The 15,976-nt window shown below is 52.4% G+C and overlaps 2 protein-coding genes across 3 annotated transcripts; both read right to left on the bottom strand.

The window, feature by feature from the left end:
* Positions 1–458: 458 nt before the first annotated feature.
* Positions 459–11,844, bottom strand: LOC146421293 (uncharacterized). Of its 2 annotated transcripts, XM_085047494.1 has the most exons (4): positions 11,740–11,844; positions 3,098–3,164; positions 2,708–2,798; positions 459–2,399 (listed from the first exon to the last, which is right to left on the bottom strand). In XM_085047494.1, the coding sequence occupies exon 4, from the start codon at positions 2,374–2,376 to the stop codon at positions 1,720–1,722; it is 657 nt and encodes a 218-aa protein (XP_084903620.1). In that variant the 5' UTR covers positions 2,377–2,399; positions 2,708–2,798; positions 3,098–3,164; positions 11,740–11,844; the 3' UTR covers positions 459–1,719. The 2 variants fall into 2 exon arrangements, with proteins under 2 accessions (XP_084903620.1, XP_084903621.1); XM_085047495.1 differs by lacking the exon at positions 2,708–2,798.
* Positions 11,640–15,076, bottom strand: LOC146421292 (uncharacterized). Its single transcript, XM_085047429.1, has 2 exons — positions 13,692–15,076; positions 11,640–12,981 (listed from the first exon to the last, which is right to left on the bottom strand). Exons 1-2 carry the CDS (start codon positions 13,873–13,875, stop codon positions 11,873–11,875), a joined length of 1,293 nt encoding a protein of 430 aa, XP_084903555.1. The 5' UTR covers positions 13,876–15,076; the 3' UTR covers positions 11,640–11,872.
* Positions 15,077–15,976: the final 900 nt, after the last annotated feature.

Here is a 15,976-nt window from a genome sequence, read left to right as displayed (position 1 = left end):
TCTTTACATGTCTGTTATTTGCCCAATTGGTAACCATGACTCAAGGCTTAGCCAAAAATTGCGCAACATGGTGATCCAAAATGTATCCAGATTTTGATATGAGCAATTGCTAGATCTGCACCCAGTTACCACCTCTAGATAGAGATGTGATAACTGGCCATTGAAAATTAAAAAGGTTTGGAAGACATTGGGAAGGGGATTCAAATTCTACATGAAGTGGGTTCCAGAAATTACACCTTGAAATTCGACCATATCTTCCACACCCTCACTTCATGGTTACCAAACAGGGGCTGAGTAAAAGAAGCATTTATAATACTTGTAGTTATTACCTTTGCTATAGGTAGTTATGTAAACCGGTGCTGTAGTTAGTAGTGTGGAGACTAGACAAGGTAAAGTCTTGTTAGTGTCTAAAAAGGGGGGTATGATGCCTGAGGGGTTTTGTCTTTTCTCTTTACACCCTTTTTATACTCTTTTATACATTTTTATACCCCGTTCCCTGTACCTTTCACTCCCTGTACCTCAGCCCTACATGTCTATAACCCTTGTACTCTGATATTTAGCCAAGTTTGGGGTTCTCTGGGGAAGATGAAACATCTCTACTATCTCAGAACTAGAGGCTCCAACCTTGGACAGAGCCTCCTCTCTGGAACATGTTTTTGTAAACTAGACTGTAGCCTCATTAAGGGGGAGATAATTAGAATAGAGGGACAATTACTTCATTTGTTAGGTTTCTTATTGGGGGATTTTAGATAGATATGCTTTTTTGTAAGGCCCATTAAATTGTATACGTGTTGCACATGGTGTGCTCCTCAGTGTGATTCCACCTGTGACGAGGATCCTATTAAAACATCTGTGTAATAGGATCCTAGGTGCACCTGGGATCCTATTAAAACCAAGGGAATACCCTTTCTTTTTTCCCCTATACTGCTGTGTCTGCCTCTTATTTTACCAGCCTTTAAGGCATCAGTCCCACAATGTCACCACCCAGGGCTGTGACCCCTCATGTCCCCACCCATGTCTCAGTACAATGTCTTAATTTTAGACCCAAATTCAGATGTTTGGATGGGATGAAGAGAAATGAGAAGAAAACCAAGGGTGAAAGAAAAGGACTTATATGTCTGTGCTGGCTGAGGATCCATGTGCTTGGGTGGGAGGGAGGAACCCTTCTTGGAGGTTTCCACCCCACTGTCTCCAAAATCTTGGTCTTTGCCCCAATCCATCACCATTTTGCTGGGGAAATGGGCCACAGGAAATCAGAATCATGGAATCACTGAGGTTGGAAAAGATCTCCAAGGCCATCCAGTATTCTTTGATGCCACAGGAGAAAAGGATTGGATGGAGCGGCTGAGATCTTTTGGGGTAAAAAATCGACAAATCTGCCCTTCTGTGGGAATTCCTGATATCGGCCTGCATCCTGATGGATGTTCCTGCCCCTGCGCAAGAACATCCAGGTGCCCAGGGAGAGCCAGGAGGATGTGGAGCCTCCAGCCAGGTGTGTTCCCCACACGGATCACCAGCACCACGGATCACCAGGGCTCTGCCCAGTGGGGTCACTGGGGATCATCCAGTGCAGATCTTCCCACAGGGGATGGAGTTGGAGCAGCGCACAAAGCTCTTCTTGCACTTGAGGCACTTGCAAGGCTTCCCTTTCTGGTGGCTCCATTGGTGTTGGGTCAAGGTAGATCTGCTGGGGAAGCTCTTCTCACACTCAGGACACTCTTAGAGCTTCTCCCCAGTGTGGAGGTGCCAGTGTCTGACAAGGGTGAAGTTGCAGTTGAAGCACTTCCCGCAGTCGGGGCAGCAGAAGGGCCTCTCCCTTGTGTGGATCCGCTGATGCTTGATGAGATGAGAGCTGCTGTGAAATCTCTTACACTCAGGACACTGGTAGGATCTCTCCCTGCTGTGGATGGGCTGGTGTTTCCTCAGGGTGGAGCTCCACCCAAAGCTCTTCCCACATTCCAAGCAGGTGTAGGGCCGTTCCCTGGTGTGGATCACCTGGTGCTGGATCAGGTTGGAGCTCTCACTGAAGCTCTTCCCACATTCCCCACACTCATAGGGCTGTTCCCCTGCGTGGATCACCTGGTGATGGATCAGCTCAGACATGTAGCTGAAGCTCTTCCCACACTTGTAGGGCTGCTCCCCTGTGTGGATCATCTGGTGCCAGATCAGGCTGTAGCTCTTGCTGAAGCTTTTCCCACATTGCCCACACTTGTGGGGCTTCTCTCTGCCCTCAGGCTTCTCCCCCAGCTCCAAGCTCTGGCTGCATCTCCGGCCGCCTTCCCGGCACAGTGAGGCTCTTTCCTCCTCGCAGCTCCCTGGGCTGCATTTGCAGCTCCTCCTCCTGCAGCATCTCCAGGCCTTTTCCTCCTCCTCCATTGCCTTGGCAATGACAGATCCTCCTTTGGGGCAAAAACAAAGAGTGAGCACCTTGGGTTTGGGCTTCCTCCTGCTAGGTCCATCTCTGGAAGTCAGCAGAAATCTTGTGTCTGTAAAAACCTCCAAAACACCAAAATGCAGCCCAAAAAACTCCCACACATAAAGACACAGCCCCTAAAGTCCCAAAACATCCAGGTTCAGCCAAAAGTCCCTCCAAAATATAAAGATTCAGGTCACCACCAAAAAACTAAACCACCAACATTTAGCCCAATAAGCTTCAGAAGCACCACGATTTAGCCTCTGTAAGCTGTGGATCCCCTTCCCCAGTCACCTGCTGGATGTGGGAGAGAGCTGCAGATACAGGGAGTGGCAGAACCAAGTGGTGACTCCTCACACTCCTCTTGCCCTCACTACTCCTCCTTCTGCAAAAGGTGGGGAGCGGAAGAATCAGGCACAGAGGTGCAGGGCTGGCTGGGGCTGTGGGGCGGCTGGGGCTGTGGGGCAGCCGGGGCTCAGGGATGGGCAGTGCTGTTATGATCCAATTATTAAGGTTCTTTGGAAATACATCTGCCTGATTTAAGATGCAAAAGAGAACATATACCAGTCAATAGTATGGGTTTTATTTGATAGTAAATACGAGAGAGAGAGGAAGGAAAAGAGAGAAAAGGAGAAGTAGGAAAAGAGATGGGGGGGACAGAAGGAGGAAGAAAGAAAATATCACCATCCGTGGATCCCAACAATGTTGCGTAGATCCTCTCCAGCTGGTCTTCTTGGTGGTGATGGTCCCCCTGGAAAGCACAGAATCCCATGGGTTAATATACACTCAGGCCAGGGGCAATGTCCAGGCATGTCCCCCAGGGGAGGGGGCAGTCTCTAGCAGCAGACTCTGCTTGCATCACGTGCACTTCTGTGTTGCAAGGCCTCTGGGGAGCACTTTGGGGGAGTCTTTGATGGATTGTGACTCCCCCTCAGCTCCTCTCACGTCAAAGTCCCGTGGATGAGGCCGGTGGGGTTGGGGGTTCCACAGCTGGGCAGTTTGTGTAACAGAGTTTTGTGTAACGTGTTTTTTGTTTGTTTGTAACGGTGTTTGTTGCCTCAGACCAGAGGTTACACCACACACCCCAAACCTCCTCCTCCCTCCTCAGCTGGGGGGAAGTTTGTGCAAATCTGGCTTCTGTGAGCTGTGCTCTGCCCCCACCCCAAACTCAGCCAGGGATGATTCTCAGAGCAGCTGATGCCTTTGGCCTTTGTGTATGCATACCTTTCCCTCAGCCTGAGATGACTGAACAATAGGTTTCCCTTTATCTAATCTCAGCAGTTTGACTCTCAGTCCAAAGTCCCCTTCAGGGAGGCTTCTTTGATTGTAGCTTCTTTATACACTTCTTTGTTATAATGAGTAAAACTTTATATCTATGTGTGAGGCATGAACGATTTCAATCTCTGACAAGTGCCTGACCTCAACAGCCCCCAGGCAGGGCCGGCAATGGCCCCAGGCACCCATGAGGCTGCAGGACACCCCAGTCGCCTGCCTGGCCCAGGGAGCTGCCGGCCCTGCCTGCCGGGGGAGCTGCATTTGGACACTGCGGCAGGACAGGGAGCAGCTCTGGGATAGGGGAATGGAGGGGAGGGTGAGCATGAGGAGGAAGGAATATCTGGAAATGTGGATTATACATGGAAGGATCAGGATTTTCTTTTAAGGATTTTGGTTGGATCACTGGAGGAATGAATGATTTTGCACAAAGTTCAGCAGCTGTCACAGGATGAGCACCCACAGGCAGGGAGCAGGGCTGGAGGAGCAGCAGAATAAGCCCCTGGAGGAGTTGGTCACAAAGGCACAGCAGGTGAATGGAAGAAGGGATGAGGAAAAGGCCAAGGTGAAGGCAAAGGCCATGGCAGAGTTTCTGCAGCCCCTGAGGGATGAACTGCAGGGCCCGAGGGGGCCCCAGGACCGAGGGGACAGGGTCAACCACAAGGATGTGGCACAGGCATTGCCCTCCTCAGCAGGGGAGAGCTGACCCAAACAGCCCTGGGAAGGAAGCAGGGTTCCATCTGCAGGGCACAAGGACACTGGAAGCAGAGACAGGAGGACCCTCAGCAGGAGGAAGTCCCCCGTTGATGGAGATGGATTGGTAGTGGTGTCAGAGCTCCCATTAGACCAGGGACCCACCACACTGGAGCCCTTGAGAACATCCAGGGTGGGTCTGGAGCGAGAGGAGGCACTTCCTGATAGACACAGGGGCCTCTCAATCCACTTTGAATCCTAGACCTAAAGGAGCGAAAACTGACAAGAAGTTCTTTGAATATTCAGGGAATAAGCGAGAAAACCAAACAGGTCTGTTTTATTCAACCACTATTAGTAGCTGTGGGGTATAGGTTTGAAATTCATCAATTTCTGGTTTTTCCTAATTGTTATTGTAACTTACTGGGAAGGGATTTGATGGCGAACATGGGAATGCAAATTAATATTATAAAAAGTGATACAGAGGCTAATGCTGAGGTAACCTTGTGTCAAATGTCTGGGAAGGCTTATGCTGAAGTGAACCCAGAAGTGTGGGCAGCACCAGGGAAATATGGAAAAGTAGCTATGGAGCCTCTCCAAATTACTTTCAAGCAACCAGGACTAGTGGTGTCTAAAAGCAATAGCCTGTTCCAAGGAGGCAAGGAAGGGGTTACAGCCTGTTATTGAGTCTCTGCTCAAGGCAGGGCTTTTGGAGCCAGGGATCTCTCCCTGTAACACTCATATCCTGCCAGTCAAGAAACAGGATAATGGATACCAGAAGGAAAGCAGAATTTTCAAGTGTTACAAAGCAGATTAACTGAGACTCCTGCCATGGACCTTCCAGACAGGGGAAAAAGAATTTGAATTGTATGTGGATGTTAAACAGGGCCATGCCAAAGGAATCCTTGTGCTCAAATGTTGAACCCAATGGCCAGAGAGTGGCCTCATTGTCTGCAGAATTGTGCAGCCATGGCTTTAATGGGAACTGAGGCCTGAATAATGACAACGCCAGAATCTGTTATTGTTCAAGTCTGGCATCAAGTTAAAATTTCCTTAACTCAAAGAGCCTCTAAATGGATGAGCAGGGCTCGGTTATTACAGTAGGAAACTTGTTTAATGGAACAGGAGTAGATTTAGAATTGAGGACAGGGGAAGGGTTTAACCCAACCTCCTGTTTGAATGGCCCTGGACAGGGGGCTGGCAAGAAACACATGAGTGCATTCAAGTGACAGAGCTCCAGACCTGGGCTAGGACAGATCTATGAGACACCCCCTGGCCCCAGGGAGAAAATGGGATTATTGATGGGTCTTCAAGGGCAGTAGAAGGGAAATGGGTCACAGGATATGCTGCTAATAAGGGAAGGGAATTAGAGGAAGGGGGGAGGTTACAGGCTCAGTTCACACAGCAGAGCTGTGTGCACTTGTGAGAGCCTGGGAATTATATTGGGAAAATAGTGAACATTTGTACTGATTCTAAACACACATATGGGGTGGTCCATGAGTTTGGAAAACTGTGGGAGGAAAGAGCTTTGTTAACCTGCAGGAGAAAAATGTTCACTACTGAGAGCTGAATTACTAACCTATTGGAGGTGGTGAATTTACCAACAGGGGTGGCAATAATCCACCCTAGGGGACACCAGGCAGGGTGCTCAGGGGAGGCAATCGCTCATGGAATGCTGCAGGAAGAGGCTCTGGAAGTAACACTTTTGCCAGAGGTCTCCAAGATCCTCCCTTTACTCCCAGTGGCTCAACTGCTGCCAGAGAAACTGTCTTTTCCACCAGAGGAGTTGGAGATCATTAAAAAGAGTGGGGCAGAGGAAAGAGGAGATAATTGGTTTACAAGGATGGCAAACAATGGATACCAAAAGCTTTGGCCCTACAAATATTAAAACTACTCCACGAAGGGAGTCACTGGGGCTCTCAAGGATTGGCAGAAGCCTTCCTCAAGATGTCGTGCCTTGGGTCTTTCTGTTCTGCCAAAACGAGCTGTTGAAGGTTGCTTGATTTGTGCCAAAGCCAATAACCAGGTTAGAAAGAAACTTGCCAGGGAGGGAGGCCTTGGGCCGTACATCCTCTCCAACCATGCCAGGTGAATTTTACTGAAATGCCCTGAGCAGGAAGGCTTAAATATCTTCTGATAACAGCATGTCAGCTATCAGGGTGGCAGAAGCATTTCTGACTGTTTCAGCAACTACTGGATCAATTATTAAGGTATTTCTGGAACAAATAATTCCACTATATGGCACTGTGGAAGCAATAGACTCAGACAGGGGAACTCATCTTACAGGAAAGATCCTTCAGGGGGTTATGGCTGCTTTAGGAATACAATGGGACCTCCATAACCCCTGGCACCCCCAGAGTTCAGGTTGGGTAGAAAGAATGAATGGGGAAATAAAGAAACACCTTTTGAAGCTGGTGATGATGCCTAGACAGGCTTACCTAAAACAGAAGCTAGACAAAATTAAGAGAATAAAAAGCAGTTATATTTATTGAAGGGCCTTCAGGTACATTTAGAGCAGTCACAGCCCACCCAGGAGCTACTCACAAAATGGACAATGGGTCACGAGTTTTTCATACTTTATAAGTTTTTCCATTTGCATTTCAGGGGTTAATCCTCCAATTACAGGTGCAGCTAATGAAGTCTATTACATCAAGTTGGCTCCCCACCAATTCACTGTTGTTTCCATATCTTGGGGCCTGAGACAGTAAGGTGTCCTTGAGTTTCAGGCTTAGAGAGGAATTGTTTTGTCTAAAAATGACACAACAGTAGCTTAGCACCCTGTATAGAGCTTACAGTTATACATGAAAAATATAGAAGCTAAAATCCTAAGGCATCAGTGATTGAAACTAAGATGCCATGGGTGCAGCTTTTGCCATTGGCTTTGGCAAGAAGAAGAGCCAGACCCAGGGTGGATATTTTATTATCTCCCTTGGAACTGGAGTTTGGAATTCCTTGCCCTGGTAATTCTCCACCTAATGTGTGGGGAGAAATAAGTGATGTACACTTAAAGCAGTCTGAGGCCAGAATCCTGTCTCTTGTGAAATCTCTTCCACAGGAAGCTTGGCTGGCACTGACCCTGCCTTTGCACTTTGCTCTTCACAACATCCAACCAGGACATTGGGGCCTGGATAAGGAGTGCAGAGAAGCACCACTGGTGGCCAAGTGCCATGGCCCATTCCAAGTGTCACTGAGCACAGAAACAGCTGCCAGCACAGCTCAGCATGGGGGGACCCCTCACCCTAGGCTCAAGGTCTCTGAAGCCCCACAGATTTGCACTTCCAGCTGCAGGAGGAGGATGGGAGGCTGCGACTGACCCTGCACACAAGGGGCCTGAGCAGCAGCCAGGGCTCCACATCGGGGGAAGCCCCTGGGCCTGCCCACACATCCCCTGCTGCAATAGTCTGTGTGGGCACCCCTCCTCTGGCATCTCCAGGCACTGGGGGCCAATCCTTGCTGGCACTGCTGGAGGTTCAGTGCTTTCTGTGCCTGCACTCACCATGGGTGGTGCAGAAGACACCGTGAGAATCAGACTCTGGGTCTAAATCAGACTCACACACTGGGCTGGCTGTGATTAGATTGCACCATTAGAATGTTTTTTTCCTAATAATCCTACTTTTACATTGTCAGTTAGGTTTGGGCCAGGGGTGTGAGAATTAATTATTAGTCTTTGGAGAGGAAGTAGCAAAAAACTTCATAACTTTGGAATTTTTTTGTCTAGGTGTGTGCATGGCTGTCAGCGATGGCAAAATTTTGGTATGGGTCTTACCACATTATCCTTTAGATTGCATTTTGCAAAAGTAGAAGAGGTTTAAAGAAGTTTGAAGGTGACCCTTTAACTCATCAACAGTTAATATCATATTGTTAACAAAAGGAGAAAAAGCAGCTTGTGGGGGGAAGAGCCACATGTGAGTCACCCGATGGCTGCCCTGGCAGAGAAGCTTCTGTTCCAGGCAGCTACCAGAGGAAGGAGCTTTAGAAATGCAAACGAACACTGCTGGGGCAAAGGCTGGACAATGGAGCAGGGCCTTCTGGCCTGGGGGAGCAATTGGGCCAATTCCCTCTGTTCCTCAGCCCAAGCTCTGCCTGCTTGCACAGATGGAATTTGCACAGCTCAAGGCAGAGCCCAGAGTGAGGAGAATTGACTCTGCAGCAGAAACCAGTTAAGCTTCAAAGGAAAACAGCAAATGGAGAACATTGGGAAAACTTCACTAAAAAAATTTGGAGAGAATCATCCCTATCCCCACTCCTACATGTGCTAGCATTGTGAATGCTTTATAGAATGTCATAGAACACCAGGGCTTTTTGCTACCACAAGTTCAGGGAAATCAGTGGGAAATCCAGGAATATGATGAAAATATAGCAAAAAGCAGGAAACTAAAGCATCCATGGCCAGACAGAGCACCTCAAAAATGGGAAAAAGATGAATGGCAACCAGAACAAATCCTCCAACACCATGGACCAGCCCCTGGGTAAAGTAGTGTGGGTTTTCCGGGGTGGTGCGCGCCTGAGGTGGCTTGTCCTCAATGGGCTAACAGAGCGCCGGTTGGATCAGGCTAGACCTCACCGGCTCTCCGGGCTAGCGGTCCGGTTCTCCTTGGCTCAGCCAGGCGGCGGCGGCAGTCGGTCGCAGGGTCGCCCAATGGAAGGAAAGACCTGGCCACAGAGGCCAGCGCCCACCGTGCTGGAAGGCGAATTGTCCGGTAGCCCCTCGAGACAAAACCAGTCCACAGCGGTCGAGAGGGTGCAAGGCGTCGTTTACTGAGGGGAAGCCAAGCAGGAGGGAGGGGGAGACGCGTCGCAGCAACCTCTCGGGGCGGCTCGGAGGAGAAACTTCCGCCGCAGAGCGCAGCAGGGTCTCCTAGCAGCACACGTGCCACTGCCGAGCAGCCTCGAGCATGCAAGGGACACGGGGTTTTAAGGGGCGCCACGGGGTTTCCCGAGGCGGGAACACAGGGGCGGAGCCAACCAGGCCCCGGAACACATTGAAGGACAGCAGGGGGAGCAACTCAGGAATAATCAGGGCGGGGAGTACAAACAACCAATGGGAACAGCACAGCAACAGAAGGTTCGGGGAGCAGGGCTGCAACAGGGGAGGAGATTAAGAGGGGTACAGCAAACTTTGAACCAATAATACTTAACATAAACTTTGTGGAGGGAGGGAGAGGACGGCTCAGAACCCGGCCTCCTCCGAGTCCCAGGATACGGTGTCTTCGGCAGTTTCTGCCCGCATGGCATTGACTGCAGGGCTTTGGGACTTGGGATCGGCGGCCTCGGGTCGCCGTACCTCTACACCTGGGAACCTTAACGAATTCTTATCAGGTGCCAGAACCTATTTAGAATTTGATTAATCATTAGATTACAAGCTGTTTTGGAAATAAGAAACAACCAGACAGCTCCAGCTCCTGACCTCCTTGCTGACCAATCCACATTTCCATGGTTCTCTGGCAGACCATGGGTTAAACCAATGCTGTTTCTCCTCTTATGTGCTACAGCAACTCTCATCTTTTTACCATGCACCACACCTTGCTGAGTGCAGCTCATTCAGCAGCTGGTCGAGGGGATGCAGGTGGCAGCCAGGCCTGCTGATCCTGACATGGCTACAAAAGGACAGAGAATGAGGGCACTGAGAATAATCCCAAAACCAAAGAAGGCTCAGGAAGGAGAGATTAGGTCAATAGTAACTAAAACTTTGTAAAGATAATTATTGAGAAAAAAATAACAGGAGTGAGCGAATGGAATAAGATTAGTATGTCTTTACACACAGATGGGGTGAATCTCCTTGGAGATAGGACCAGGGACTTGGAGAAAAGAAAGTAAAGGGAGAAAACAACTTTCAGAAAATGTTACTAATTGACTCCAAGTGCTCCTCAGCCAAAGTCCTGCGCCATTCCTGAACTCCCAGAAGCAGAACAAACACTTTACAGAGCCAGGAATACTGAATGTTACAAAAACTAAGGGTGCATATTAAGGGAAACTGACAGTGGGTGCATCGGGAAGTCTGTACCTTCCAAGTACCTCAGCCAGATGGCAAAGAGACAGGGAGATGCGGCCGGGAAACGAGCATAAAAAGGAGGCTGCGTTTTATAGACCCCATGGCAAATGCCCCACGGCCTCTCCCTCTGTCCATCCATAAAGTCACTTTTATACGACTCCTCTGTCTCCTGCGGGCACACAAACCTCTGGCCATGCGGATTCTCCCTCACACTGCCGCCGACAGTGCAGCCACCTCTGTGCTACCCACAGCGAGCGGGACGAGCCAGCGCTGCTCCAGCACTGCCTCCTGCCGAGGCAGCAGTGGCAAGGAGACCGCGGGCAGCCGCTCCCTCAGCGGCCTCAGGCCAGCGGCAACACGGCGCCACAGCCACGGAGGGAGGTAGGGAGACGGGAGAACGAAGCCGCCACAGCCCCCCTGCCGCCCCCTCCATCCCCTCCATCCGCCCGCAGCGAGCCCCGAGCCCCGGCACAAGCCAGCGCGGCTCCCACCTGCGCTGGGACAGCCTCTCCGAGCTCCGCCGCCGCTCCCGGGCCACACACACACTCCCACCATGGCGCCGCTGCTGCCCCACTAAAGCCCTGCCTGTCTGCCTGGGGGCGACACCGGCGCCGGCCTTGTCCCCGCTCGCTGGCACCAAGCAGCAATTGCGCTGGGACAATTCCGAGTGACAGCACAGCCAGCCAAGGGCAGCGAGGCGCGGGCTCTGCACAGCGCACAGCCCAAGCCCCGCGCTCTCAGTGCCCCCCGGGCTGGCCGAGGCCAAAGCCGCACATGAGGAACAGCCCTGCAACGGGCCCGGGCCCAAGGCGCCATTGCTCTGCAAATAGCGACCAAGTTCTCCGCACCTCCCGGCCCCGCCTCGGCACGCAGCCCCCGGGGCAGCCCCACGGCCCCCACGGCAGCTCCCAGCCTCCGCCAGCCACCCTGCAACGGCCCAGGGGGAGCAGGCCAAGGGACGCGGCTGCCGGCGCCCAGGGGACGCCAGGGACAGCGGGGGCACTTCACAAGCATATCATGCAAAAGAGAAAATCATCAGGCAGGAAAAAGCAACAGCAGTGCTGACTCCACAGCATAGGGCCACACGAGGCCATAGCACATTGCAGTGGGGTGACGCTGGCCCCATGCCAGGCACCCAGCAGAGCTGCTCTCTCACGGCCCTGCACAGCCGCCACGGGGAGAGAAAATTGAACCAAGGCTTCCTGAGTTGATAGAAGGACCTGGCTAAGAGATCCCTCATCAAACACCTTTATGCACAAAACAGGCTGGGAATTGGCAATGTGAATTGTATTTATTGCTAACAAAGTAAGAGCAGGAGAAGAAGTAAAATTTGACCATTTAAAACACCTTCCCCTAACCTGACAGGAATCACCTGGAATGGGGGTCACCAGGATTCTGCCCAATGGGGATCACTGGGGATCATCCACTGCAGATCTTCCCACTGGGGATGGAGTTGGAGCAGCAATGAAGCTCTTCCTGCACTTGGGACACTCGCAGAGCTTCTCTCATTTGTGTCTCCGTTGGTGCTGAGTCAAGCCAGACATCTGTGAGAAGTTCTTCCCACACTCGAGACACTCGTAGGGCTTTTCCCCAGTGTGGATGCGCCGGTGGGTGATGAGGGTGGAGTTGTGCTTGAAGCCCTTCCCACACTCAGGGCAGCGGAAGGGCCTCTCCTGGGTGTGAATGCACTCATGGACGAGGAGACTGGAGCTGGTCTGAAACCTCTTCCCACACTTGGGACACCTATAGGGCCTCTCCCCTGTATGGATCTTCTTGTGCCGGATCAGGTTGGAGCTGTCGCTGAAGCTCTTCCCACATTCCATGCAATCATAGGGCTTTTCCCCAGTGTGGATCACCTGGTGCCGCATCAGGCTGGACATCTGGCCGAAGCTCTTCCCACACTCGGGACACTCGTAGGGCTTTTCCCCAGTGTGGATCACCTGGTGCCGCACCAGGTGTGACACCAGTGTGAAGCTCTTCCCATGCTTCCCACACTTGTAGGGCTTTTCCCCAGTGTGGATGCGCCGGTGGGTGATGAGGGTGGAGTTGTGCTTGAAGCCCTTTCCGCAGTCAGTGCAGCGGAAGGGCCTCTCCTGGGTGTGAATGCGCTCATGGCGGAGGAGACTAGAGCTGGTCTGAAACCTCTTTCCACACTCAGGACACTCATAGGGCCTCTCCCCGGTGTGGATCCTTTTGTGCTGGATAAGGTTGGAGCTGTCACTGAAGCTCTTCCCACATTCCGCGCAATCGTAGGGCTTTTCCCCAGTGTGGATCACCTGGTGCCGCATCAGGTCGGACATCCGGCTGAAGCTCTTCCCACACTTCCCACACTCGTAGGGCTTTTCCCCAGTGTGGATCATGTGGTGCCGGATCAGCTCAGATCTCCTCCTGAAGCTTTTCCCACATTCCCCACACTTGTGGGGCTTCTCTCTGCCCTGAGGATTCTCCCCAAGCTCCGAGCTCCGGCTGCATCTCCGGCCGCCTTCCCGGCACAGTGAGGCTCTTTCCTCCTCGCAGCTCCCTGGGCTGCGTTTGCAGCTCCTCCTTGGGCAGCATCTCCGGGCTTTTTCCTCCTCCTCCATCCGGCCACGCCTTGGCAATGACAAATCCTGCTCTGGGGGAAAAACAAGGGCTCAGCGCCTTGCCCTGGGGGTTCCTCCTCACCAGCTCCAGCTCTGCAAGTCTCCAGGGGTTTGGTGTCCATAAAAACCTCAAACCACCACCATTCACCTCAAAATCCTCCCAGGATTTTCTCCTTTTTGGTCTTTTCACTTTGGCCCCCTCAGGGTCTCCCTTCCCTGCACTCGTGGGGCTCCCGTGGTTCCCAAGCTTCCCTATTTTCCAGGGTCCTGCTTAGGGATGATCCGGGGGTTTGGGGGTCCCAAGGGTCCCTTCTCCCCTCATTCTCTGCTCTGCGCTTCCAGGGATCCCAGGCTTCCCCCTTATCCACACTCCCCCCTCTCCAGCCTGCCGGGGCTCCCCCAGCTCTGCGATCGCCCCTCTCCGCTCACCCCACTCCGGGGCTCCCGCCCTTCCCCTCCACCGCTCTCCCGGGGGGACCCCATGCCCCATGTCCCCCTCCCACCCTGACACCGGGCCATGGCCACCTGCAGACCCCAAAATATCCCCCAAAGAGCCATTGGCGCCTCAGCTTTGGCCTTCCGCCACATCGAAGCATTCCCCCCGCACAATCAAACCCTCCCGGCGACCCTTCACGAGATTTGGGGCTCAATCCCGGAAGCTGCGAGCTCCAAACACCCGCCCAGAAAAAACGCCGCTCGGGGACCCCCGAGACATTTGGGGCGACTTCCTCCTCCCCCTCACCTGCGGCATGCGGGGCGCCGATGCTCTCGGGGCCGCGAAAGACAAAGAGCTCCGCGCTGCTTCTGCTGCTCCTCCTCTTCCTCTCTCCAACCTCTTCCTGCTCCTCCGCTTCCTCTCTCCTCCTCCTCCCTCCTCCCGCCTCCTCCTCCTCGTATCTCCGGCCTTTCTCTCGCTCCTTCCTCATCCCTCATCCTCAGTCTCCATCACTCCTCCTCCTCCCCCCAAGCCCAGGGCCCACTCTTTCCCCCCTTTTCCCCACGCCGTCGCATCCCGCGGGCAGCCACTCCCTCAGCGGCCTCAGGTCAGGAGAAACACGGGGGAACCGGGGGGACACGGTAGAACCAATCCGCCAGAGCCCCCCTCGCCGCGGTCGCCTCCCGCACGGACCGCCCGCAGCGAGCCCCGAGCCCCGGCACAAGCCAGCGCGGCTCCCACCTGCGCTGGGACAGCCTCTCCGAGCTCCGCCGCCGCCTCCCCGGGCTCCGCTCCGCTCACTGCAGCCGCTCCGCTCCGCTCCGCTCACTGCTGCAGCTCCCGAGGATCCGGAGGCACTGCTGGACCTGCGAATGCTCGAATCAGGTGGGGCGGGGCGGGACCGTCCCTCAGCCCCGCTCTGACCAATCAGCGCTGCGATCACGAAGAGTGACAAGCGGACCAGCCAATGGGGGCGAGGCAGTGTCTTCCGTGTCCCGCAGCTGGTAAAAAAAGTTCCACATCGTTTTGTGCGCCCCGCGCTGCCCAATTAAAATAATTCCTCGCCCCTGTTAGCTCCTCTGAGCTGATGGTAAACATCGCTGCATCTCAGGCACGGGTCCAACGAGCTCCTCTTTGCCTTATGAAAAGAAAAAGGTTTGTGTTTCCCTGTGGAGAAAAACCAGCAGAAGAATCAAAACCGTTTAGGTTAGGAAAGACCTCGAAGATACAAAATCCAAGCATAAATTATAAGGTTTAATACACCCTTTTTCCCTGCGAAATGCCACAGCATCCCTGCGCTCACGCTTTCTAAGCAAGCTGAGACCCAAACTGTGGCTAGGTGAAGCATTGTTCTGATAGGGAAGATGTGTGCTGATGTCTTTATAATTCCATGGCAGAGGGGATGGGTGTTAACTGGATCAACTTCAAGCTGCAGGTTTGAATATGTCACAGTTTGACTCTGGCTAGATGCCAGGAATTGCCACATGACATCTGCTCAGGGCCCAGAAACAGAAAAATCCTGAAACACCAAACGGGTCTGCACAAGCCTGAGTTTCTGAACTTTGAGATAAAACAACAAGTTCAAGGGGGAAATATGTGGTAGGCAGTTCGGGAAGGCTGTACCTTCCTAGGACGTCAGCCAATGGGGGAAGGAACAGGGCAACACATGGACAGGAGTTTGGGATAAAAGGGGGCTGCGCCCCCAAAACCTCGATAAAGAAAACCACGCAGGCGTGTGCCTCATCGGATTCTCTCCCTTTATGCGAATAAAACACAGGACTCCTCTGTCTCCTTTATGGATGTTGTCTTTTCATAGCATGATTTCCTGTACATGACTAAAGCCCATCTCTCTGGCCCTATAAACAGCAATCCAAAAGGAGCCCCAAAACGAGGAGCAGCTCCTCCCTCTGAGTGAGGCCTCTCCAAGCTGGGAAATCTCCCGTTTGCTGCACTTGGGGGATCCCCAAAAAACGAGGCACCTCCCACTCCTCGAGGCTCAGCCTGCAGCATTAAACACACGATCTCTATGATGGTATGGCAAAGACCCCTTTATTGTAAAAATCCAGGGTTCTTAAACCATTCATTTGTTATGAGTTTACATACTTGTGAGGCATAACAGATGTGTTTAACCAACCACTATAGACCGTGATAGGAACAGGCATCAGGTACAACCACCCACAAGTCCCACGGTGAGAGCACTTACTGGTACTAATAATTGTTTTACAATTATGTAACTTGTTTTTCACCTCCAGCTTGGCTGAGTCATTCCCAGAATGCTTTTCTAGTTCACCAAAGTAACAGAAGTGAGCAAGGATTTTACAAGGGCAGCAAGGCCCTCACTTTGCAAGGCCTTTCTGCTCTGCAACATCAACCCTTCCCTCTCTGGGGAGATGGAAAAGGATCCAGAGTGAGCATTTCGCTGTACTCGAGGGGAATTCCTGACAGCTCCCTGGCACTGACTCTTTCTGTGTGCACACACTGTGCCTGTGTTTTGGCAAATGTGGCAGAAATGCTGCTCTGAGGTGTTTGAGTGCCTCGGATGTCTGACTAAATCAGACCTGTGAGTGAGGTTAAGTTAGAGTTATAAGCCA

The sequence above is a fragment of the Lichenostomus cassidix genome, unplaced genomic scaffold, assembly GCF_008360975.1.
Source record: "Lichenostomus cassidix isolate B80296 unplaced genomic scaffold, HeHo_3.0 HiC_scaffold_33, whole genome shotgun sequence".
In the NCBI taxonomy this organism is placed as follows: domain Eukaryota; kingdom Metazoa; phylum Chordata; class Aves; order Passeriformes; family Meliphagidae; genus Lichenostomus; species Lichenostomus cassidix.
The sequence above is the reverse complement of the archived record's forward strand: the minus strand, read 5'-3'. Positions and strand labels throughout refer to the sequence as shown.